The 25464-nt window shown below is 42.2% G+C and overlaps 1 protein-coding gene across 1 annotated transcript in view; it reads right to left on the bottom strand.

Annotated features, from left to right (window-relative positions):
- AKAP6 (A-kinase anchoring protein 6) overlaps nt 1-25464 on the bottom strand; it is a 509747-nt gene that overhangs the window by 298908 nt on the left and 185375 nt on the right. The window contains exon 4 of the mRNA XM_081089857.1: nt 3751-4002. Coding sequence (XP_080945983.1) covers nt 3751-4002 — 252 coding nt within the window. The remainder of the gene's footprint in view (nt 1-3750; nt 4003-25464) is intronic.

Raw genomic sequence — 25464 nt, 5'->3', positions numbered from 1 at the left:
TTGTTACAAGACTAAACACTGACTTTAAACATGCAAATGTATGAAATTGCTTCCAATTAAATCTGTAAAAAACTGCAGAGCTCACATTGTGAAAACCTTAATACTACTTACTTGCAACATAACTGTGAAAATAGCAGCCTGTACCTGTACCACAATTGCTTTTCATCATTCTTGGAATACTACTTCACTAATGATATGCATTCAAATATATGCATGGTAAACGTATTCCACAAAACTAACAACAATATAACAATATATCCACAGCTCCACAACAAGGGTTGGGAATCAGTAAATGGTTATTAAATGAATAAAGAATATGTAACATGAACTGGTTTGACTCAGTGATTTCTAATGTCCCTCTAGTAGTAGAAAGTGGGAAGATCTGATGACTGTTCAATGGATGCTGGGCAGAGCCAGCAGAACACATGGGGAGGAACAAAAAAAGAATGCATAGGTCAGGGATGCCAGGTAGATATCTAAGGAAAGATCTCTTCAGCATTTAGACAAACCTTTCCCATCTATGATCTTCACCTCATTATCATTCATCTCATAGGTACCAGATTTAGGGCAGAGTGAGCCAGTAGGAATTCTTCATAGTCTCCCATAAGCACAAGAGTACCTACTTCAGAGGGATGGCATCTGGGGACTGACACCCCATTTATATATATAAAAAGCCAGCGACCAGAATGTGTAGCGACCAGAACGTGTAACGACCAGAATGACCAGTCACCATGACATCCACTGTGGCCAGTGAATCTCCCGTGACCCTCCTCCCAGTTGGCCCCGCCCCTGATCAGCCTCTCCCACCCCAATCGAGGGTGGGGCCACCAGCCAACCCCCCCATCATGGCCCTTTCCCCTGGCCGGCCCCACCCCCAATTGGCCCACCCCACCCCAATCGGCCTGCAGCCCTTCCCCCCACCTGGCCGCACCCCAGATCGGCCCCCCACCCCAATCAGGGGCAGGGCCGGCTGGCCAACTGCCTGCAGCCCCTCCCCATGACCGGCCCCACCCCTGATCAGCCCCCACCACCCTGATCAGCCCACAGCCCCTCCCCCCAGCTAGCTCTGCCCCCGATCACTCGCCCCCTCACCAATCAGGGGTGGGGCTGGCCGGCCAACCTCCCATGGCCCCTCCCACAGCCACTGACCCCTGATTGCCCCCCGCCCCACCCCATTCAGGGGCAGGGCTTGCTGGCCCACTGCCCAAAGCCCCTCCCCATGGCTGGCCCCACCCCTAATCGGCTCCCCACCCCAACTGGGGAAGAAGCCCACCTGCCAATTGCCTGTGGTCCCTACCCCCAGCCAGCCCGGCCTTGGCCAGCCAACCTCCCTCCATCTCCTCCTCCCAACAGGCCCAGCCCCAATCCGCTATTGGGGCCAGGCCGGCCGGACCACCCATGCACGAATTCATGCATTGGGCCTGTAGTATGAATATGAATACACAAGCACTCTGCCAAAGTCAGTATCACCTCAGTCACTGTCACAATAAAAGGGAAAGCTAAATGAAAATGAAGGTCATGACTTAATGCTAGAAGTGAGCCTAATAGATTTTGATTCCCATTAACTTTCAGGATCTTTGCCACAGAAAGATCATCACTGTTATGAAAATAACTAGGGGTACAGTGTGCAAATTCATGCACCTTGAAAGAAACTGTGGGCCTCAAGGCTGCAGTGGGCACAGGGGTGGGTCTTGGCCCATCCTCTGTGCCCCTGCCCAGCCTTTCCTGCCATAGCCCCCAGTCCCCTGTCTGCCAGCAGCCCCACTCCATGCTGACTGCGTGGAGCAATTGGGGCCGGCGCCAGCAGCGTGTGTGAGCGGTGGCTGCTGCCCCAATCGCTTCTCAGGAGCAGGGGGAGGTGGAGAAGCCCTCAGGGGTGATCAGGGCTGGCAGCCACCACTTGCATCCATTGATGGCACCAAGTGATTGGGACTGGCGCTGGGTGCTGGCAGCGGGTGCGAGTGGCAGCTCCGGGCGCCGGCTGCGGGTGTGAGCAGTTCCTTCACCGGCAGTGGGTGTGAGAGGTGGCTGCTTGCCCTGATTGCCCCTCAGGAGCAGGGGGAGGTGGAAAAGCCCTGAGGCACAATCAGGGCCAGCAACCGCTGCTCGCACCTGCTGATGGCGCTGAGTGATCAGGGCCAGTGCCGGGTGCCAGCAGCGGCTCTGGTACTGGCAGCAGGTGCGAGCTGGGCCAGCGTAAAGAAGCAAAGAATTTTCAGTAACCACCAGAGGCTCCCCTAGATGACAGTGACCAGTGCCCCGCCTTGGTCTGGTGCCCCCGCTCACCTGCTCCACCACCCCACCGCGGCCAACGCCCACCATGTTCTGCACACATCATAACAACCAGTTGTTTGGTTGTTTTGCTGTTTGGTCTATTTGCATATTAGGGTTTTATACATATAGATAATCAACAAGTATAAATTATTTATGAGACTAGACACAGATCTGTTTTGCTTATTGGTAATGTTGGAGCCAGTAAAACATTAATAAATTAATGAACTCTGCAACACTCTTTATAAGGCCTTTTAATCTTATATATTCATATAAGTTCCTAATAAACTTGTACAATACATATCTTCCACAAAACCAACAGTGGAGCTCTCAACTGGGTGCTGAGAGACAAGGGACTATATACATACATGCACACTCTATGTATCCATATATGGTATCGATGTGTGTGTGTATGTATGTATGTATCTACCTACCTACCTACTTATTTATCTCCCTACACACACAGCCCCTGCCTAATTAGCTAGCACAATGCTTTGCTCTGTAATATGTGTCCATTTTATTGGGGAATAAAAGAATTTGTGTGGGTTCAAATTTACAGTATTCATTCTTAAGCCATGCATCAAGAATAACAACAACAAATTTGTTAAAGTGCACTTAATATGACTACAAAAAATTTAAATATGTTGATTGTATAAAATTCTAAAGTTCATTGATTCACTACATCCAGAATGATTTTTCTAAAGCATGAATTTAATCATGTCTATTCCCTGAACAAACTGTCTTAAAACTAAAGTCCAGTTCTCTCAATGTGGCTTTTTAATATGGCTTTTTAACTTCACGATCTGACTTCCCTTACCTATTAGTTTAAAGCCTGTTTCCTGGTCCCTTGAACTTTTTGCTCCATTTTTATCTGTAGCTCCTTGAGCCTGTCATTCTCTGTCTTACATCTGCACCTTTGAACCTGACATTCCCTCTGTCTAGACATTTTCCACCTCAGTTCACCAGTTTGATCCCGATTCTCCTGTAGGTCTCAGATTAGACTCACTCCTGGGAAGGCTTCCTGTCTGAATTAGGTGCTCCTTCTCTGTCCTCCAGTGCATCAGCTAGACCTATCACCGTATGGCCTTAATGTCTGTTCATGTGCCTACATCCCCCGCTAGGCTCTAAACTGCTCGAAAGCAAAGACTATGTTTTGTTCACTATTATATTCTTAGCACCTAATGCTTGGCCCATAGTAAGTGCTCAATAAGTATAAATTAAATAGGGAACAAGGAGCCAAATTAATACAAGTATGGGTGGTTTCTGGGCAAACTATCAGGTAGGTGTGAGTTAATTCTGATCTAAAGCTTCATTCACATTAAAAGTGCCCGAGCTTCTGTCACTATACCTCGGTTCAAAGCCCAGCTCAGGATCTGCTTACCTACCTACAAAGAATTCCTACCCCACAGCTCTGTGATGAAAACATTCTCAAAAAGTCACACTTGACAACACATGATATGGCTTCAAAAAAATACCCACCTCAGCTGTCTCCTCGGAGAAAGCTTGCAGAATGTCCGTCTGCCTGGTGTAGTTGCCATTGGCGTCCTGCAGGCCTTGCAGGATGCGCTCCCGCAGAACCAGCACCGAGACCCGGAGCTGGTGCCAGAGGAGCTGCACCGCGTGGATATCCACAATCACATTGACAGAGTAGGACAGCAGCTTCAGGGAGAACTCAGTCTCAAGGAGGGCATGGATTTGCTCAACATGATCAGAAATATCTTCGCAAATGTCCTGCAGTGGGGAAAAAATAAAGCAAAGATAGGATGACTTCTTTGCCAAAAGGTCACCTCTTCACCTGACACCAGTCATCAGGGCCAGCAGGTCAGGTGAGCACATGTTAGAGAGTGGGCCTTTGTTAGTTGCAGGCCATGTTCCTGGGCACCGGGCCTTTTGCGCATACAGGTAAGTTGATCTTTTCCTAACCCACAAAAATTCTTATTCTTTCAGATACCAAAATCCTTTCAGGTGCCAAGCTGAGAGGTCACCTCACAAATCCACTCTCTGTTCTCTTTATTTACAGTTTGTGATTCTGGCAAGTGAGCCAACAGCTATTCTTTTTGCTGGTGGCGAGCTCCATGGAACACACAATGTTTCAGGATGAGGCTTCATCCAGACACCAAGCATGAGGAAAGATGGGCTAGAATCTGTGTTCCAGAGGAATTACCACCTATTGTCACTGAACCACGGGGTCTTCGATGTAAGGAACAATTGTCACATTCCCACAAGGAATGTTAATCCCTAAATTCATGATGGATATCTAAATTTCATCCCACACTTTGCAAGCAGAATCACTCTTAAGAAGGAAAGCCAGAGAAACCCCAAGGATGAAGAAAGACAAAATAGTTTGTTCTGTAAGACAGAGACAATATAAACAGAAACATTACTAACTCAAGGTTTCAATCTCTCCCACACATACTATTAGGCATGCAGATTTGGTGTCTGATATGGCACTCGCCCTTACAAGTTGCCAAACTCCACTGTGCCATCCGAGGCAGCTACATGGAATGAGCAGCATCAATAGTGATATTTATGTGAGCATTTGAGACAATTAAGCATTAAAATGATACGGATGTCAGCTGAACCTGCTCAGTTACCCATTTTTAGTGATGATCAGTGTTTGTTTGTTTTTTAAATGGATGATTTGGGGTAAGGCTAACATTTTAAGATAGCATTTGAGTTCTGAAGCCCTATCATGAGTGTCAAAACAGTCATTCTATGCTGGAAACATAGCCTGCTGATTCCACGTGATTCAATTACTTGTTTTTAAAGAAAAACTAAAATGTAACCTTATTTAACAATGTGTGAAAATAGGCCAAAAAAAATCTATTGAAGAATGATAGAGAGTTGTTCTGAATTTTGAATATTAAGTACTGTGCAACTCCAATAAAGGCTCCAATATTAGTTCTTGAAACCCAAGAACCAGTTGATGACAGTGATACAAACTGGTGACAATAACAACTTGAAAGAGATGAAAAGTTTAAACTGAATAGACTTTGGAGTCCAAATTAAGTGAAGTTCTTACAAATGTGGCCCATGAGCACATGCAGTCCGAAAGAGCTTCAGGCAAAAACAACATGACCCTATTAACCAGCACCTGGGAACCAATCATATGCATATTAGCTATCTCTGCTGCTTTCAGCATAAGAAAGCAGGCCTCTAACTGCTATCATCAGATATCCCATACTGCCTGGGGTCTCAGCTAATGCTTGCTTTGAGCATCCACTCCATTTATCCCTCACACCTCCTATTCCTGATACCTCAACCACCTCAAAGCACAGGCCCTGCTTCCTTTGTCCTCTTAGGATGCTCAGTATTGTGTTGCCTTGGAAAACTCCCTTCCACCCACTGCTGACCACTTCCAAATTCTCTGTACTTTTCTGGCTAATAACCCCATCCCCTGGTAAAAACACTCCTTTACCTCTTCACAGAAGAATTATGTGAATAATTGTATTATCTACCTCCTGGTCTTACCAAACCCTGACTCTGCCCAAGGACCTTGCTTCCCTGTTGTCCTCCCAAGGGATGCTACCTATCAGCCCAGGCCTCACCTGAGAGATGGAGGGGTAGAGCTGATGGGGAAGGACAGGCCTCACAGCTTCTTTGCCACTTTCTGATCATTACTCTTTTGCCCTCATACTAGCTCCCTTCTTCTCTAGTAGGTGCCTACAGTCTACTAAAGCTTTAACTACTTAAAATTTCCCATAATTCTACATAGATGTCATTCATTGTCTTACAGTTTTTCTTCTGAGAAAAAAATGTTCTCCAGCAAGCTCATTCAGATGACTAAATCAAGAGATGTTTCAAAGACTAAGAAACCTATAATTACAAACTGAAGATAATTTTTAAATGCCCTTCCAGCAATAACATTTTTACAGATACTCAAATTGTCCTTAGCCTATCCCATAATTATAAAGGATAGAAGGATAATTGTTTCTGGGTTTTTTTCAGCAAATGCCTTAAGTACCTGCTATGTACTAATCCATGTGCTAGGGCACACAAAGGTTATAGTTCCAGAGCCTGCTCCCTAGAGTTCCCTGGTTGGTAGGAGGTGGGGATGGAAATAAAAATTATAGCCAGGAAGGTAAGTGTTCACAGAGGGCACACAGAGAAGGAAATAATTGTGCCCAGGGGTGCAAAGAGGAAGGGGCAAGAACTCTCTTCTAAGGAAGTAATGTTTGGGTCCTGAAGGAGACAACCAAGGGGATGAGAAGAGCATTCTCGGGAGTAGCCAATATCAGAGAGGTCTCCATAACTACAGACCTAGGATTTGGTACCAACTTCCTACATACAGTATATTACACAGAATCCATAAAAGAAAAACATTTGACTTCATCAACATTTAAAACTCTTGCTATGCAAAAGATATTTTTTAAGAAAAGGAAAATATAAGCTAAGACCAGGAAAACCTATTTGCAAATCATATATATATATATATATATATACCAAAGGATTTATATCTAGAATATATAAAGAACTCTCAAAACAACAATAAGAAAACAACCAACCCAATTATCAAATAGGCAAAAGACTTGAACAAAAATTTTTAAGTGGATATAATGATGGCAAATAAGCACATAAAAAATGTTCATCCTCACTAACCATTACAGAAATGCAAATTAAAACCACAATGAGATACCACTGTGGTCCAATAGGTGTACACCTAGTGGAATGACTAGAACAAACAATTACCAAGTGCTGAGGATTTCCAGAGCAGCTGGAACTTTGCTGCACTGCTGGTGGGAATGCAAAATGACAGTCACTGTGGAAAACAGTTTAACAGTTTCTTATGAAGTTGGAGATGCACTTACAATATGACCCAGCAATTTCATGCCTGGGGGTTTATACTAAAGAAATGAAAGCTTAGATAAACACAAAAATGAAAGGAAGGTCTACTCATAAACACCGAAACCAAAATGACCTGCAGTGGGAAAATGGATAAACAAACTATGGAACATCTATACACTACACAGTCTCAAAAGGTGACACAGAGTATATTTCCACTTATATGACATTCTCAAGAGACAAATGGTGTCGATGAAGAATAGCTGAGTGGCTGCCAAGGGTGGAGGTGGGGGGAGCATGAATACAGGTTGACAGCTTGAGGGAGTTTTTGAGGTGATGGCACTGTTCTGCATACTGAGTGTGGAGATAGTTACACAAATCTACACATGAGTTAAATTTGTAGGCAGGTACACCAAAGAAGAAAGTTAATCTGTCTGTTTCATAAATTTTAAAATAACAACAGAAAAGAAAACAAATTTATAGTCCCTTATTAAATGCATATAAATACTTGTTTTGGGTCCCACACTCCCTTCAGGTTGTTGGAAATTATAAGGAGCACAGCTCTGCAGGTCATGGCACTACAGTCATCAGCCTGAATTCCATAGCTTCCACAGGATTTTCAGACAAAAGGAAACAAGGTTAAACTGGAGCCCATCTCAAACCATCTACCTTCAAAGTTGAGTAAGATTTTTTTCCATAGATATTACTGTAATGTGGGTAAGTTAGACTCTCCATTTTCTTGTTTAATTCTCATACTCCACAGTAGCTCCTATAGCAGCGGTTCTCAACCTGTGGTTCTTGACCCCTTTCACAGGGGTCGCCTAAGACCATCGGAAAACACATATATAATTACATATTGTTTTTGTGATTAATCACTGTGCTTTAATTATGTTCAATTTGTAACAATGAAATTGGGGGTCACCACAACATGAGGAACTGTATTAAAGGGTCATGGCATTAGGAAGGTTGAGAACCACTGTCCTATAGCCTTCAGAATCACTCACACCATAAATTCATGAAGACATTTTGTTGCCAACTGCCCACTTCACTCAAACTTCTAGATATGTTGTGGTCTCAACTGCAGCTGCTGCTGCCTGTCACTGAAACGGGAATCTTCAGTGGTTTCTGAAGTAGTTGACACAACACTGACTTGACCTGAGACTGTTTACAAATAAACTCCAGTCGGATGAGTCAGTATTTTTCTTTATAGTTCGATATTTATGTGGGAGAGGTGCCTTTTTTTGGTAAGATTGTTGTATATTTTGTAGTTGTATCGTTTCTTTCAGAAAGATAGGGCGGTTAAGATAACTGTTATGTATTTAACCAGAATGTCCAGTTGTCACTTACACAGGAGAGAAATGAGGATGCCCTTCCTGTGATTTCTCTAACCGCCTACCGTACTAATGCTAACTGTGACCTCCTCGGCTCTGTTAATTGTCCCTGGGAGGAGATCTGGTTGCTGCCTCATCATGAGGCCGCCGTGCCTATTTCCAACAATTAATTTTTCAAAACATCTTGAAGATTTCCTCGTGAAATTCTGTGTCTGTGGCTTGACATTCTGTAAAACTACCCATCTCTAAGGCTCCTTGTGCATTTGGAAGGAAACCTGCCCTTCCAGCAACTTCCTCACCAGGTACTGAAGCAACGCGTGGCATCCCAGTTTCATGAACTCCCACAAATGCAGCCCCAACCAGTTCTCTCCTCTTCTTCCTTCCCAACATGCATCCCCAAATGAGAAAACATAGCAAATCCCCCCAACCCCTACAACCTGACTCTCCACAGGCACAAACAGTAATTGCTTGGCATTTCTTCATTTATCTACAACCCTTTTTTTCTATCTCTACCCATAAAAATAGGTACACTGTCTCAAAACACTCTTGCCTTAACATTTGTCTTACTGCAGGACACATTCAGATGGTATTCCAAAACACACACACACACACACACACACACACACACACACACACAAAGTAAGGCCTACTTTTAAAAGATAGGTCTCCTCGCTCCTTTTTTCACTTCCATCTTTTTCCTGTCATAGTTTCAGAAATCTTGAACCCGTCTATCCAAAGCATACCACTACATTGAGAATGAAAAGTTTTCATGCTTTAAAGATACCAAGCAAAAGAGAAGTAAATATAAGATGTATTTCGCGTACATATTTAAGTCTCACTGAAAAATGCCATGTCATCATGACTGCTCATTTTGTTTACTGGCAATTATAGAAATGAATAAAGAAAAGTGTCTTTGCCCGTCCATATGCTCACCATATGCGTGTGTATTCATTAGAAAAAGCTGAAAGGAGAGTCTTACCTAATACATGTACTTTATATTTTAAAATACAGATGAAGGGAACAGCAGTCACTTGTTAAAAACAAAATACCTAATAAATGAACCTTTTGAACTGAAACTTGCAACTTTATACAAAAGCATCCTATTGCAGACTATTAATGTCATCTTCAGTTGGCTATCAAAACTGTACTTTCTCCGAAAGACAGACTGATGGATGTTCCTATGACAGTATTTTTATTTCCCCAAAAGTAGTCTGCCCCCTTCTTTCCCTTCCTCTAACACAGTGATTTTCAACGTTTTCCATCTCATGACACACATAAACTATTTACTAAAATTCGATGGCACACCAAAAAATATGCTATATTTTTCCATCTCATGACACACATAAACTATTTACTAAAATTCGATGGCACACCAAAAAATATGCTATATTTTTTGCAGATCTGGCAAAAAATAGCTATAATTTTTATTCATTCATACCAGACAGCTAATGTTGTATGGGCTGTTGTCCTTTTTTTTTTTTTTTTTTTTTTTTACCACCTAAGGGAAAGAAGTCCGTGCCCCTGACTAAATAGTCTGGTATTGCATGTTTTAAGAAATTCTTGTGGCGTGCCAGTTGAAAGTCGCTGCTCTAGCAAATACTAGTGCACTTTCTAACGGTCCTAGTTTCTTGCTTGTCATACTGAGAATGACAGGGTGAAGGGTGGTGGGAGGGAGGCTGAGACTGTTTCAGACCATCACATTACTTCTCTTCAAAGTATCAGGAATTCTGTGGTTGTGAACAGCAGTTATCCTTTCAAATTCCTAAAACTCTGAAAGTGTGAGCTGAGAGCTAAAATGACATTATTTACGTGGAAATGACTTTGCTGATACCATTAGCGATTACCTGCCCATCTCCCTGATGAAAGAGTAGCTTTCCGGAAGCAGAGAATCATGTCACTCTGCTGGGGCACTACCGTGCATGTGGGCTGTGTCCAGATGATGTTTTTGGAATTAGAGTCAATCAGATAAAATATTATATTTCACAAGTCAAAGTGAAATGCCTAAAACTGCAAGTCCTAGTTTAGTTTCCCACATGTATCCTCGCTAATCAGCACTCAATCAGCAAAAGTTACTGAAATCGTATCATCTGTTTTGATTAGGATTGGTGCCAAAAAGCATGTGGATTTGGGAGAGTGACGATGGTAGAAAGAGGAGGATGAAAATGCTGCCTACAGACGTGGCAGGCCTCACACATCTGCTTTCACACTCTGAAAGAAAGGAGCGAGCCCAAATTCTGTCTGGTTATGCCTGGCCACATCCAAATCTGGATTGTTCTGTTTTCCATGATTTGAATGTGTTAGTATAGAATTGTCATTTTAAAAGCTTCAGATGATTCACTGGCTGAGATATCACTTTAAATTCCTAATCCCAGGCTTTGCCGTGCGAGGGGAAGAACCCTGAGCACAAAGATGAGAGAAAATCTGACAATTGCTATTGTGCACTGGAGAAAATGTTTCTCTAATTGAGCTGTTGCCTAGTCACAGTCACGTTTAGTGTCCTACCTGACAACAAGGCCAAAGTTCATTCACTGATGAAAATCACACCGATGGCACCAACTCTCTGAAATTCCTCTGAGCTGTAATTCCCCATAGATATCGTCATAAAACTGGCTTTGTGTAGAAACAGGCAGAGAAGTCATGATGCCGCTCACACCACAGTGTGCTTGCTAGTCATGCAGCTTCCAGGGCTGCTCCTTTTGAAGAGAGGGGACCAAGGAATTTGCATTTTCTGAAACCTGCATCACCACGAGGCTGGTGTTCTAGACACCACACATTAAAGCATGCTGAGCCAGAAATGGGCCGTCTAGCCTGACTCTACCTGAAACGAAGCTCCACCAAGCCTGCTGCTACACAACTGTAAGACCAAAGCCGCCCAGCAACCTGAACGGGAGCCCGCTGCTAACAGTGCACAGATGTCTTTGCAGGTGGACTTACTATTACATTCTTTGTACCCAGAACACAATTTCCCACAACTTCATTTACCCACCGCACCGCTGACAGTGCTGGGATCAGCTCTTGGCAGCATCAGTTTTGTGAGTTTCTCTAATGGGCTTTCTTTCTTTCCTGTGTGGTTTTTTTCTTTTTACACTTTTATTATAGAATGAAACAGATACAAAATATCACACAAAAACCCACAGCTTAGTAAATTATGGATAAGGTAAGCAGCCTTGCAGCAGCTACCCATGCCAAAAACTAGACCTTGGCCAGCCACCCCCGCAGTGCCTCCATGTGCCCCTCCCCGTCACAGACCTTCCATCCCTCCAAAAGTGACCGCCATCCTGACCTGCAGAGCAATCACTTTCTTGTATCGCTATTGTTTCATCACCCAAGTAAGCATGCCCGGATACTGTAATTTACCTTTGGCCAGTTTTTCACTCAATATGTCTTTTAAGTATTTTTTAATCTACAGATTCCATCTCTGTTCCTTTCTTTTTAGTATAATTTATCCATTAAAGATCCTGGGGCATTAGGCCTGCAGAGTTTCCCACCATTTGGATGTGTTCGTTGCAGCTACATGAAGCAGTCAGTGTGCTGGTTCCTCAGATCTCTTTACTTTCTTCAAATTGGCAGCCAGATCCTGAGGCCTGATTCATCTCAGGTTCAATTTCTTTGACAAAACTATAAGTAGCATTGTGTTGTTGTTTTTTGATACTTTATCTTATTTTTAAATATGCCTTTATTTAGTTTAGAGAGAGGAAGGGAGAGGGAGAGAGAAATAGAAACATTGATCATACCCCCTACCGGGGATCGAGCCTGCAACCCGAATGGGTGACCTCGTAGTGCATGTGCTGATGTTCAGCCACTGAGCCACACCGGCCGGGCAGCAGTATGTTCTTTTATCAAGAGGCATTTAGCTTTGGTTTTTGCTCCTTCTTGAAAGCTGCTATCAACTAGTGTGGTAGTTGCTGCTCTGTGCCTAAAACTGTTAATAAATATATGGGGGTTACAAAGTGATGATACACTCATTCCATCATTTTGCTTTCATTCATTAGCTGGAATAACTTTATCAGAAGAGGCTTTGCTTTATCAACTATTCGTTACAGTGATATAATTCATAAAGGAAAATCACAACAAATTCTTTTCTTTACAGTGTTCAAGATAATGACTTGGTTCTCTGTCACATTCAGAAGGTAACCAGCCAGCTGGTTTAGTTAATATCAATGTGTACTCATAGATTTAAACATACTTGATGGGTTTTGATCCACTGCAATTCTTAACCTTATTGAAGTTCAGACTGTCCACCTTTGGTCAGCGGATGGCCTCCAATCTGACTAGGCTGGCTAGCCTAGTAGCCTTTGAAAGCTTCTTTGCCATCTCACACATTGTCAAGCCTGAAATCAGCCACTTTTCTAAGAAGTTTGGTTTCCTTTAATGGAAAAAATTTTCCAAACTACCATCTGGGAAGTAGGGATGCTCATTACTACTGGGTTAGTCGTTATTTCTATGATTTTATAATTAACAGAGCTAGGAAGTATGCATATTTAAAAATGAAACACCTTATGAATTCATAACTGATATTTCCAACTCAAATTCATGACTATAAGGTTTTCACCTAACGTCCTTCTATACAATATCTGTAGCCCCTTTCTTCTGTGCCAGAGTCCTGGTTCCCAAGAACACATAGGGTGATAGAATTAGAAGACCCCATAGCAACTCATTTGTTTTATCTCACATTATACATATGATGCTTTTATCATAATAATACTAATACTACCCTAAAACTACTACTAATACTGTCCCTGAAGCAAATGACTAGGAACAGGCCTTTATAAGATACCTGCTCGAGGTGCCTTTTGTTACCACAGAAGAGAGCAAGGTTACCTTTGGTTTGTCTTTAAGTGGTTTTGGAGAGAACAGAACTTATAACATAGTCTCCCATTTACTACAGTTCATATGACAATTTAAACACTTGGGGGTGTTGTAAGTTCATTTATCATCTGCAAAGTCCTTCGAGAAGGACATCAAACAGAAGCCTCAAGGAAAATAGGGCTGTGAACCACATGACCACTCGTTTTCTTCCAGGGAGGGAAAGCCCTTCGGTCTTTGAAGGCATGCCCTGAGGCTTCCTGCCTCAGTAGCTCCTCCGAGTCTTTGCAGACCTCGCAGAACATGCAGAAGAACAAAATCCAATAAAGGTGCTACCAACAATATACCAACAAAACTGCACCGTGCACCTGAGTGCTGAGTGTGCCAGGTAAAGCACTCGTTTCCTTTCCAATACGGCAACTAAGGGGATAGGATGACTCCTATTACCTATTAGCTTAGGGCTGCCCCATGATGAACATGGCTTTTCTCTTTTAAAGAAATGGAAAGTGATGATCTCTTCATTTTCCATCTCATATGGAAAAGTTATACAATTTACATATTTGCTTTGTTTGTTCAGTGGCCTACCTGTCATTTCTGTCTACTTCTCTGTGGTCTGTCTGCCTTAGGAAATTCCTGTCTGGCAAGCACTGCATTTTTAGATGTTGCTTCATAGAGTATTAATACACGCTGAGTTTGGTAATACTGAATTCACAAATCATGAAAATAGAAGTTTGAAGATGATCATGAGAAAGAATAAATGAATCACAAGATGTATCTAGATTAATCTGCACCAGGCTGAGTGTCAGAAAGTCTGAGTTCTTGGCCCTTATGGGTACTGGTTATCACTCCCAATAGATCACCAAACCTGTTTCCTCATATACAAAGACAGTGCTGGATGAATGATCTCTTTTCTCAAGTGCTAAGATTTTTTGGTGTCCTTTCCTCTTTTATTTTGTATACCCTTTATATAATGCATACCCAGAGCCTCAGTTGCCCAGAAGCTTTTGTGTGTCTCTGAAAATCCTTGTAATATGACTGTTATTTCCAACCTGTAGTAGAATGAGTACTAGATTGTGAATCAGAAGACCTGAGACCAGTCCTGGGGATATTGAAAGTAGCTCTCTGGCTCCTGCAAGTGACCCTGCCAAAAGATCTAAAATAACAGCACAGATCCACATCAACAGACTGAGAAGGGAAGATCATTGCAAATGAGGGCCAAGACCCCATCCTCCCACCCCAGGATTAATGCCTGAGGAGCCCCTTTGGTGGTGTTTTCCTTAGTAACCATGGTAGAGTCAACCCATTACTCTTCCACCTCTTATTTCCCAGCTGCTGGCAAAATCAATCTCTCTCTCTCTCTCTCTCTCTCTCTCTCTCTCTCTCTCTCTCTCTCCCCTATCAGGCTCATTTTCATCTGCCTATACCACTCACTACTCTCTCTTCATTTCAGTTATTTAAGATTTCATTTTCTAAAATATTATAAAATACCTTTTAGCAATTTAGATTTATTTTTGGAAGAGGAAAATTTTCCAGTGACTCTCTTAAAATTTTTTGGAGCATTTCAAATTATAAATAATCTTACGAGCTCATTTACAAATGTTTTCTCTTGACCTATTCATAAATATGTATTATATTGGGGGGGGGAAACTTTTAAAAATGAAAGCTCTATTTTGGATTTCATTGCTGACTCATGGTGTGACCTTGGAAAGGTCAACCTCTTTCTTAGATGTACTCTTTATATATTTAGATCACTAAGACCATGACACAGCTTCTAAGGATATGTTTCTATGTCTTCCTCCCCCACATAAATACCAACAGTGGCTTGGCTGTTGATTTGTATTTAAACACCTACAACATGCTTGTGGGAAGCTTACATTATAGACACAAGCTTTTAGTCTCACATCCAAGAGTCCAGAAGAGGAAATGGGACCTCAAAGGATCAAGGCCTGTGAAGAACTAATTTCAGAGGCTATGGTTAAGACACTGTAAATGAGATCATAACAAATCCAGATTCTGAAGCCAATGCTCCCCTTTCACGTAAGGCAGATGGGGATGCATGTCATCAGTTAACCTCCTAGAAAGCTCCTGTTGCCTTCCAGTGACCCAATAATTTCACTCCTAATAATATCTAATGAGGCAATAGTGGATTTATCTATTGAAATGCTATCACAGAGTGTATATAATGATGAAAGTTTTTAATAACCGAAAGATCAAAAAAGAGGAGATTGGTTTAACAGGATGTGGTAATCCATATAATGAAAATTACACAGATGCTAAAAATGATGTTGCAAAATATAATGAATGGCATTGGATATTCAAGACATATTGTTAATTGAGAAAAAGTAAGTTAAAGAGTTACTAGTATATTAAAAATTACAGAAAGAACTAAAAAATATGTCAAAGCTGTTCGTAGTATTTTCTCTAGATCGCAGATTACAAGTGACTTTTTAAAAAAATTAAATCCTCACCCAAGGATATTTTCCACTGATTTTTAGAGAGTGGAAGGGAGGAGGAGAGACAGAAAGAATAGAAACATCAATGTGAGAGGGTCACATCAATTGTTAGCCTCCCGCACATGCCACAACCAGGGCTGGAGATGGAGCCTGCAACCAAGGTATGTGCCTTTGCCCAGAATCAAACCCAGGACCCTTCAGTCTGCAAGCGATGTTCTATCAACTGAGTCAAACCGGCTAGGGCACAGTGATTTTTAATGTACTGTTCACATTGTTTTAAATTTTTTCTACTAGAAATTTTCTTTTGTGAAAAATGTAAAAGTTAAACAATAACAAAAAGATAAAGTTATTTCCCATGGTGAAACGACAGTCAAGGAATGTAGGTCAAACTATGCACAGTACAATATCAAGGTGACTGATTATCACTGTCAAAACAACACGATCCTCAGACTCCCAGCATTCTTTCTATGTAGGGAGAGACAGGTCATTTCATTCACAGCCATACTATCATCATTCTCTTATGGATCTGTCAGGTGGCCAGGTGCTATTAGCCAGGTACTAACAGATGAATAATGTATCATTATCAGCTGGGTATTAAGACATTTAACTCTGCTTTGCTTTCATTTTTTAAGTTTATCACTCTTTAAATAAAGACATAGGTAAGGGAAAGATATTAAACAACAGAAATGAAATGTAAATATCACTCGTCTTCTCTCCTTTTTAATGTGATTGATTGATTTGTCCAAGAGTATGACTGACTAGATCATCAATACCCTTCTACATTTTTACACAAACCCAAAAGGGAGGGGGTGTTTCTCAGGGCAGATTCAATGTCTTGAAAAAAATAAGACATTGTTTATCTCTGGGAGTGACCTCAATACCCTAGGATTTAGAATCTTCCACTTTCAAGCTGCTATGGCCTTTATGTAATTACCAGAGAAGTGAAGCCATCTAAAAAGGACTCAGCCCAGCCAGTATGCCTTAATTGGTTGAGTGTCATCCCATATACCAGGAGGTCGCCTTCGATTCCCAGTCAAGGCACATGCCCAGGTTGCAGGTTTAATCTCCAGTATGGGGTGTGCAGGAGGCAGCCAATCGATATTTCTCTCTCACTGATGTTCCTATCTCTCTCTCCATCTCCCTTCCTCTCTGAAATCAATAAAAATATATTAAAAATAAAATAAAAAATAAAGAGGACTCAGTGTTCCCTTGGGGATATACTTTACACAACTAAAATTTCAGTCCTTCACAACTGCTTGGGAATTACTGAAACATATAACTTTTGCTAATTGACTTATATGAACTTTTTTGTTTGCTTCCATCAACCAAATACTTTATACTGGTGAATTTGTTTTATTTTTGTGCTCATCCCTTCATCTTCAGAATCAAAAAGAGCAAAATGCATACATCTAACATGTTAATGCTGAGCAACAGGGCCTAAATTAAAATATAGAATTCAGCTTATATCTTAGTTATAAAAATCCATTTTGGTATTTTGCCTCCTCCATGCTTGACTGACTCTCCATATTAGAACTACTCTTCAGCAAGCACGACGCATACAGAGCACGACGAAAGTTATTGAATTCCAATAATGTGGCTTTAAATCTACCCTCATTGCCCTTTTCCAGAGGCCCCTTTGGGAAATAAAAATAGATCAAAGTAATGTATCTGACTACCAAGTGCAGCAACCATCCATTATTAATGCCCCAATGACACACCACAATGGAGAATGAAGGATCCATTCAAACAGTTTCTGTAACACTGATTCGGCTCTTTAAAGAACATGGTACTTTACTTTTGAAATCAGCAACCAGCTAAGAAAGAAATTCAATTTCAATGCACTTTTCAAACCTCCAGATTAATTTTACCTATAAAATCATTTTTAACCTTATTGCTTACTTAGATTGACTATAAACTTAGTGAGGAAGAACTTTTTTGCTCTGATTATACACACAGAATTCCATTCATCTCAAATAATGAGAAGGATTTCAGAAAGATCACAAAAGGAAAAGCAGAACCAATAAATGAGCTCTGAGCAAGCCCAAATATCAACTGAGCCTCAGGTCATTCCTTTCAATATTTAATCTGTGACTAATAAGGTCCATCTGACAGTATCCTAAGTCTTATGCCTCTGTGCCCAATTTAACCTCAGGCAGAAAATACCTTGTAAATTTCTAGTGAAAATTCAGACATGTACAAGTAAATTAATAATGACTAATAAAATTAAAGAAACAGTGAAAGGGGTGAATGAGCTGGATATGAAGAAAATAAGAGTAAGAAAATACTGCAAGAAAAATTTACAAGGATAACGCAGCATATTATATCTCTACTAGAGTCCTGTGCATGGGTGGTGTGGGAGGGGGGTGGTGTCCCTCAGCCTGGCCTGCGCCCTCTCACAATCCGGGACCCCTCCAGGGATGTCCGACATCCCTCTGGCAACCGGACATCCCTCTCACAATCTGGGACCCCTCGCTCTTAACTGCTCGCCTGCTTGCTTCTTACTTCTTGGCTCACTGCTTCTTAGCACCGAGAGGCTCCCGCCACCGCACTCGCTAACCCTGAGCCCTGCTTCTGGCTGAGCAGCGCTCCCGCTGTGGGAATGCACTGACCACTAGGGGGCAGCTCCTACATTGAGCATCTGCCCCCCGGTGGTCAGTGTGCGTCATAGCGACTGGTTGTTCTGATTGTCTGGTAGTTCTGCCTAACGGTCTTTGTGCACTTGGGGGGGGGGGGTGTCCCTCAGCCCAGCCTGTGCCTTCTCGCAGTCTAGGACCCCTCGGGGGATGACTACCTGCTGGCTTAGGCCCGCTCCTTGGGGGATTGGGCCTAAGCTGGCAGTCAGACATCCCTCTGGCAGCCCAGGAGCCCTCATGGGATGTCCACTTGCCAGCAGGGAGCAGGTTTAAGCTGCAGTCGGACATCCTTAGCACTGCTAAGGAGGCGGGAGAGGTTCCCACCACCACCACTCGGCTGGCAGCCAACAGCCTGGCTTGTGGCTGAGCAGAGCTCCCCCTATGGGAGCGCACTGACCACCAGGGGGTCAGCTACTGTGTCTGCCCCCTGGTGGTCAGTGTGTGTCATAGTGACCAGTCATTCCCAGTCATTCTGCTGTTAGGGTCAATTTGCATATTACCCTTTTATTATATAGGATAGAGGCCTGGTGCATGGGTGGGGGCCCGCTGGTTTGCCCTGAAGGGTGTCCCAGATCAGGGTGGGGGTCCCACTGGGGTGCCTGGCCAGCCTGGGTGAGGGGCTGAGGGCCATTTTCAGACTGGCCACACACCCTTCAGGGTGGGGGTCCCCGCTGGAATGCCTGGCCAGCCTAGGTGAAGGGCTGATGGCTGTTTGCAGGCTGGCCAAGGCCCCTAGTGGGGACCCTCACTCCATGAGGGTGTGGCCATCCTGGGTAAGGGGCTGATGGCTGTTTGCAGGCTGGCCATGGCCCCCAGCCACCCAAGCTCCCAGTGGAGGCTGGCTGGAAGCAGGTATCTGGGATTTATTGTCATCTATAATTGAAACTTTGTTGCCTTTAGCAGAACACACAGCTGCTGGCGGGAAGCTTGGCTTCCTCCATCACCGGGGCAACCAAGCCTCCTGCTTGCTCCAGCTCCGTGGCTGCCATCTTGGTTGGGTTAATTTGCATATAGTCGCTCTGATTGGCTGGTGGGTGTGGCTTGGGGCATAGCAAAGGTACAGTCAATTAGCATCTTTGTCTTTTTATTAGTGTAGATAATTTACACCTTATCTACTTTCCAAAAGGGGTGAGGGGGTAGGGTTTGAAGGTGGTTTTTAAATAGTATACTATTAAGAGTTTTTAAAAAAATCACAGACAGAAAAATGATGAATAAGTGACTTAAAATGAGATAGTTGCTGCACTCAAGCACTCAGTTTGCCACTATAGAAGGAGAAAATATGTGGCCAGAAATAAATGGCTAAAGGAAAAGACCTGTTTTAGGAAATTAGAGACACATGGAATTATCAATAGTTAATACAAGGGGATAGCAGTAGATGATTTCTGAGTAGAACAAACTAAAAACCTGGTACACCCAAACAGGAAGATCTTGTTTCTTTAGAATTGCTTAACATCTTTGTAAAAATAATTCAGACTCTGAGTGGAAGGCAAAAGCAAGGTTCAGCTGAAAGAAACAGATACAGAGAGGCCTACTTTGGAAAGAGATGAATTCAAATTTTAAAAAAAAAAAAAATAAGGTAGACAACAGGGAAATTCCTAAAGAAACTGTATCTCTGGAACCAGCAAAAAGTGAAGTCTATAATTAAACTTTGTCCAGATTGCTTGTCCATTTATTCTATATGGAGGTTTTGTGTTCCAGATGGGTCACACAAAGGTCTGGAAGATTCTCACACGCCAAGCAGAGAGTAGAAGGTATGTGTAGGATGATATGGTGCAGAGGGACTGCCTTCCTCCCTTCTCCTTTAGGTTGGTGGAAAGGTCAAGACCATCAGTGACGCTGAGGAGCCCTCTGTATTAAAAAGGCCCCTAGGGTTTCATCAAAGAGCAACAAAGAATGAGGATTTGATTGGCTAGCTTGACTCCAGTGATTTCCCTCAGCTGGAGTGGACATGAAAGAATAAGTGGGTGCTGCTTTGAAATAACATTCTGTCATTAATGTTCACAGCCAAGAGACCATTCTTGATATTGGAAAAAGCAGCTCAGCACCTAATTATAACAGCATTTGTTCATTATAGAAAGAATAGGCCTATCTTAGAGGAAACTATTGGTACAGACACAGCTTAAGATCTATGATTAGGCTACCAGTGGTAGAACACAAGCTGAAAACAACTGTGTGAGTAGAAAGTAAATAAAATACAACAAAACATTTTGCTGGGGTCCAACCCCAACAGGTCCAGTGGTAGAACACAAGCTGAAAACAACTGTGTGAGTAGAAAGTAAAGCACATAAATAAAATACAACAAAACATTTTGCTGGGGTCCAACCCCAACAGGTCCAGGGGTCCCCAAAGGTGTGGACGGAGTTGGCGAAGAAGGAATGACACGGAGACAGCGTTCAGTTGATCAGCAGCCTAGCCAGGATCTCTAGCCAAGATCTCCAGCCAAGTTCTGGTCTGGATCTACAGCCAAGTTCTGTTCAGGATCTCCAGCGAAGTTCTGGTCAGGATCTCCAGCCAGGTTCTGTGTCCATATTCTCTTGCTAGGTTCTCCAGCCGGGTTCTCCAGGTTCTCCAGCCAGGTTCTGTCACCAGGTTCTAGTCAGGTTCTCTTGCCATGTTCTATCCAGGTTCTGTAGCCAAGTTCTGTCTCTAGGTTCTTCAGCCAGGTTCTATCCAGGTTCTCCTACCAGGTTCTCTCGCTAGATTCTGTCTCTAGGTTCTGTGGCCAGTTTCTGTCCAGGATCTTTTGCCATGTTCTCTCCAGCGAAGTTCTTCTGTCTCTAGGTTCTGTGTAGGCTCTGTGTCTAGGTTCTGTGTCCTTTTGTCTTGTTACATCTGTATTTATACCAGTTGATTCCAATCCTATCAATCTCTATTCCAAAGGTTAGGGCGTTTCTTATCTCCATTCCAGGGAGTAAAGATTATGTAGCTTAAGCATGATTGTTCGTAGTTAAAGTGATTAATTACCCGCCTGGCACTTAGTTAAGGGGTTTTATTCCCTCCCTAACTTCAGGGGAAAATCCCTACCTGGGGAAACAACCTTTCTCAGAGAGGTGACCTTGGTTAAAACACATAGTGCCAAGAAGGTGAGCAAACATATTAAGAACAGTATGCCATATATGCCAGGTCCCTTGAAACAGCAAGGATGGACCAGCTCCCGGCAACATTTCTGAAGAATAGGATTGTAGGTAATTTTTTTCCTCATGTATGTTTCTGTATGTTTATTTACATATTACAATTTATTCTAAGAAATATGAAATACGTTTTCAAAAAATAATTTGTTGGGTTTTGCTTGCTTATTTGTTCTTCAGCACATACACAAAGCTCCTGCCTTTTTAAAAAATATATATTTTATTGATTTCTTATCGAGAGGAAGGGAGAGGGATAGAGAGTCAGAAACATCGATCAGCTGCCTCCTGCACACTCCCCACTGGGTATGTGCCTGCAACCAAGGTACATGCCCCCGACCGGAATCGAACCTGGGACCCTTGAGTCTGCAGGCTGACGCTCTATCCATTGAGCCAAACCGGTCAGGGCAAGGCTCTTGCCTTTTAAAAATTGGAGGCAATGTTGAAGCAGAAAGGTTTGGTCAGTAGTAGTCATAGAAGAGCTGGGCAGAGAGAGGGAACAATAACACAAAGGCTTTTGTGTAAGGGCCCTGGAATCTAGGCAGTCACCAGCGCCAGATCCCTCTGTAGGTGCTCTGCCCACAAAGGTATCACAGCCAAATCCTTACCCACAAACTCACCCCAAACTTCCTTTAAATGCAGCCAGAATACGTTTTGTTTTCCAAACAGTGGGAGGTCAGCTGCACTGCAGGGCAGTTGCCAGGGTTTATGGAATGACAGAGATTTCCGGGAGAGGCAACTTCAATAAAGGAGTGTCAAGTAACATACAGCCAAGGCTGGAATAACCAACCCTCAGAAGGACTATAAAAAGCCAGCAGAGTCGCATGTCTAATCAGCGGAACTCTATTTGCCTTGGGGCCAGAGGAGTCTGGGAGTTCTGACTCTTCTGGCTGCCAAAGAGCAGGCGGTGCCCTGACCCACCCCAAGCAGGAAGCTGGTGTCCTGGAGCCACCTCCTCTCTTGCATAAGCACCAGGACTAGACAGGCCAGGACAGCGTCATTATAACAGTGCATTCTCTGCTTCACTTGTACAAAGAGTCATAAAGCATATTTACACACCTTGTAAAACATACTTATTCACCATGCCAGTGGGAGGATTTTTTTAAAAGTTGGGTTTTTTAAAAATATTTTTTTGCCCGGCCAGTATGCTCAGTGGTTGAGCATCGACCTATGAACCAGGAGGTCACAGTTTGATTCCCTGTCAGGGCACAGGCCCAGGTGGTGGGCTCAATCCCCACTAGGAGGCATGCAGGAGGCAGCCAATCAATGATTCACATTGGAGTTTCTATTTCTCCCTCTCCCTTCTTTCTGAAATCAATAAAAATATATTTTTAAAATTATTTTTCACAGAAAGTAGTGAGTTCATTACAAAAGTAATTAGAAAACATAAGACAAAAAATTAATCAGGGACCATGTCTTCCTTATTTACCACTTATCCTTGGAGTTCAAAACAATGCCTGGCACATAGTAAGCACTCAATAAATAATCACTGAATGATGAATCATTAAGTAAATCACCAATAATCCTACTCTTCATATAAAGTGGTGCATAATTTTTTTATTTTGTATTGTTTTTCATTCACTTAAATATCATGAATATCTTTTTATGCCAATAAATATGTCTCATAATTCTTTATGGCCACACAGTATTCCATTTTTTTAAAGTACAATATTTTTTTTTACTATATTATAAATCAAATTTTATTGCTTAAAGTATTACAAAAAGTATTACATATGTCTCCTTTTTTTTCCCGCCCTTGACAATCCCCTGGCCTCCCCTACCCCCCAGTGTCTTATGTCCATTGGTTATGCTTATATGCATGCATACAAGTCCTTTGGTTGATCTCTTACCCCCCTCCCTCCTGCCCCCCAACTCTCCCCGGCCTTCCCGCTGCAGTTTGACAATCTGTTTGAGGCAGCTCTGCCTCTGTATCTATTATTGTTCAAAAGTTTATAATGGTCTCTATTAACCATGAATGAGTGAGATCATGTGTATTTTTCCTTCATTGACTGGCTTATTTCACTTAGCATAATGCTCTCCAGTTCGATCCATGCCGTTGCAAATGGTAAGAGTTCCTTCTTTTTACAATATTTTAACAAGACTTTGTAGCTGGATGTTTGGCCTTGGAGTGTCATTCTCTTAAAGACACAAATACCCTGTTGGTTAATCAACAAATTCTGCTAGTTTTTCCTTTTGTTAGAATTTAAGTTCTATGAGAATAGAGACACTTTCTGTCTTATTACTGGGTCCCCAGACCTTATTACAGTTTCTTATGATCAATAAAAATTGAATAAACAACCACTCTTGTCTGTTTCCTTCTTTTGATTTCTATTTCAACCACACTGCTTCTGCTTCTTCTGAACTCCTGACATAGCCTCCACTTTAGTTTTCTTCCTCAATATGTCAATCACCTTCACTGAATTTAATGCCCATAAATGCCTCTTTACTTATGTGACGAATCCCCCTTTCCTTAAGTTATTCCCTTGCTCAGAACCTAAAGGCTCCACAATATTAAGAGAAATTCAAGTCTTTATTCTAACGCATCAAAGACCACAATAAAAGAATCACAGAATCCCTTAAAATAGGAAGCTACTTTAGAGATTTTCAGTCTGAAACTATCATTTCACATCTGAGTAATTGAAGCTTAGAAGATTCAATGACTTGCCAAGGACACCTGAGTGGCTAGTGGCAGAACCCAGGTCTGGCCTGCAGGCCAAGGCTTGTTCCTTCAGGTCATACCGGCTGCCTCCCAGTCTACCTTACCAGCTTCATCTCCTACCCAGATTCAGAGACAGTTCCCAGACCGTCCCTGAAATAAGTCTGACTCATTGGACTCTTGACATTTGCTCACAGCTTTAGTGCTGCCTACACTGTCCTTCTGTACTCAATCAATTCCTTTTCAAGGTCCTCTTTAAGCCCTTCCTCCTCTACAATGCCTTTCCCAAGCCCAACTGAATGCTTTGTCCGCTGATCTCTGGCAGCACTCGCCTGCCATATCTTTCCCGCACTTAATTATATGTTGCCTTGCAATGGTAAATATTTCACAGCTGAGTGCAGTAGCTTGCTGCATGTCTAAGAAGGAAAAAAAGGGGGGTGGAAATGGGGAAAAAGACACACACACACACACACACCACTACATGTGCTGAGCCAGCTAAATACATTCTGATACTGGAACACAGCACTTAATAAGCACAGCTCCCCAGCATTGTGTCTTAATGTTCCATGTTACCCTCCCTTATTTTTAACATACTAGTAGAATTCAATTTGAGGCCAAAGTTTCTGGTTTGCTAATCATAAAGACTTACACCTAAAAAGCAAGACTATTTTTTACACGCTGAGACACTGGTTGTAAGGCCTCTCAGAGGAAGGATTGTGCCTTATTTATTTTAGTATTCCCAAGACTACAAATTTTGGAACAAGTCTGTTTACTTTTCTATAAGCAATTCTACAAATGCCCAAATTGAGAGTTTGCTATGCTATGATTTCATAACAACTGACAATAAATATACCTTGTTGTTGTAGGTCACAAATATCTAGGAATTGTTTGTTGCCAAAAAAAGAACAGTGAAAGCAAACCAAACCAGAGGAGTGACTATTGGGAAAGAGAAGGTAAGCCTACAATTTGAAGATGATATGACTGTGTATGTGGAAAACTCTAACAAAGAAAAAAAAATTAATCAGATAGTGAAGTAAAAATTTATTATCAATAGTTATCATGAGTACAAATAATAAGCTCTTGGGAACTATAATTGAAGATTTTGTTAATGATATAGCATCAACAAAGATAAAATACCTTATAATAAACTTAAGAGAAATGTGGAAGAAAAATTTAAAACACTACCGAGGATTTTTTTAAATTAAAAAAAAATGGAATAACAGCCCTAACCGGTTTGGCTCAGTGGGTAGAGCATCAGCCTGCAGACTGGAAGGTCCCAGGTTCGATTCCAGTCAAGGGCATGTACAATAGGAGGTGTGCAGGAAACAGCTGATTGATGCTTCTCTCCCACTGATGTTTCTAACTCTCTATCCCTCTCCCTTCCTCTCTGTAAAAACTCAATAAAAT

The sequence above is a fragment of the Myotis nattereri genome, assembly GCF_964212035.1.
Source record: "Myotis nattereri genome assembly, chromosome: 1".
Lineage (NCBI taxonomy): Eukaryota > Metazoa > Chordata > Mammalia > Chiroptera > Vespertilionidae > Myotis > Myotis nattereri.
Note: the sequence above shows the minus strand (reverse complement) of the source record. Positions and strands in the feature narration are given on the sequence as shown.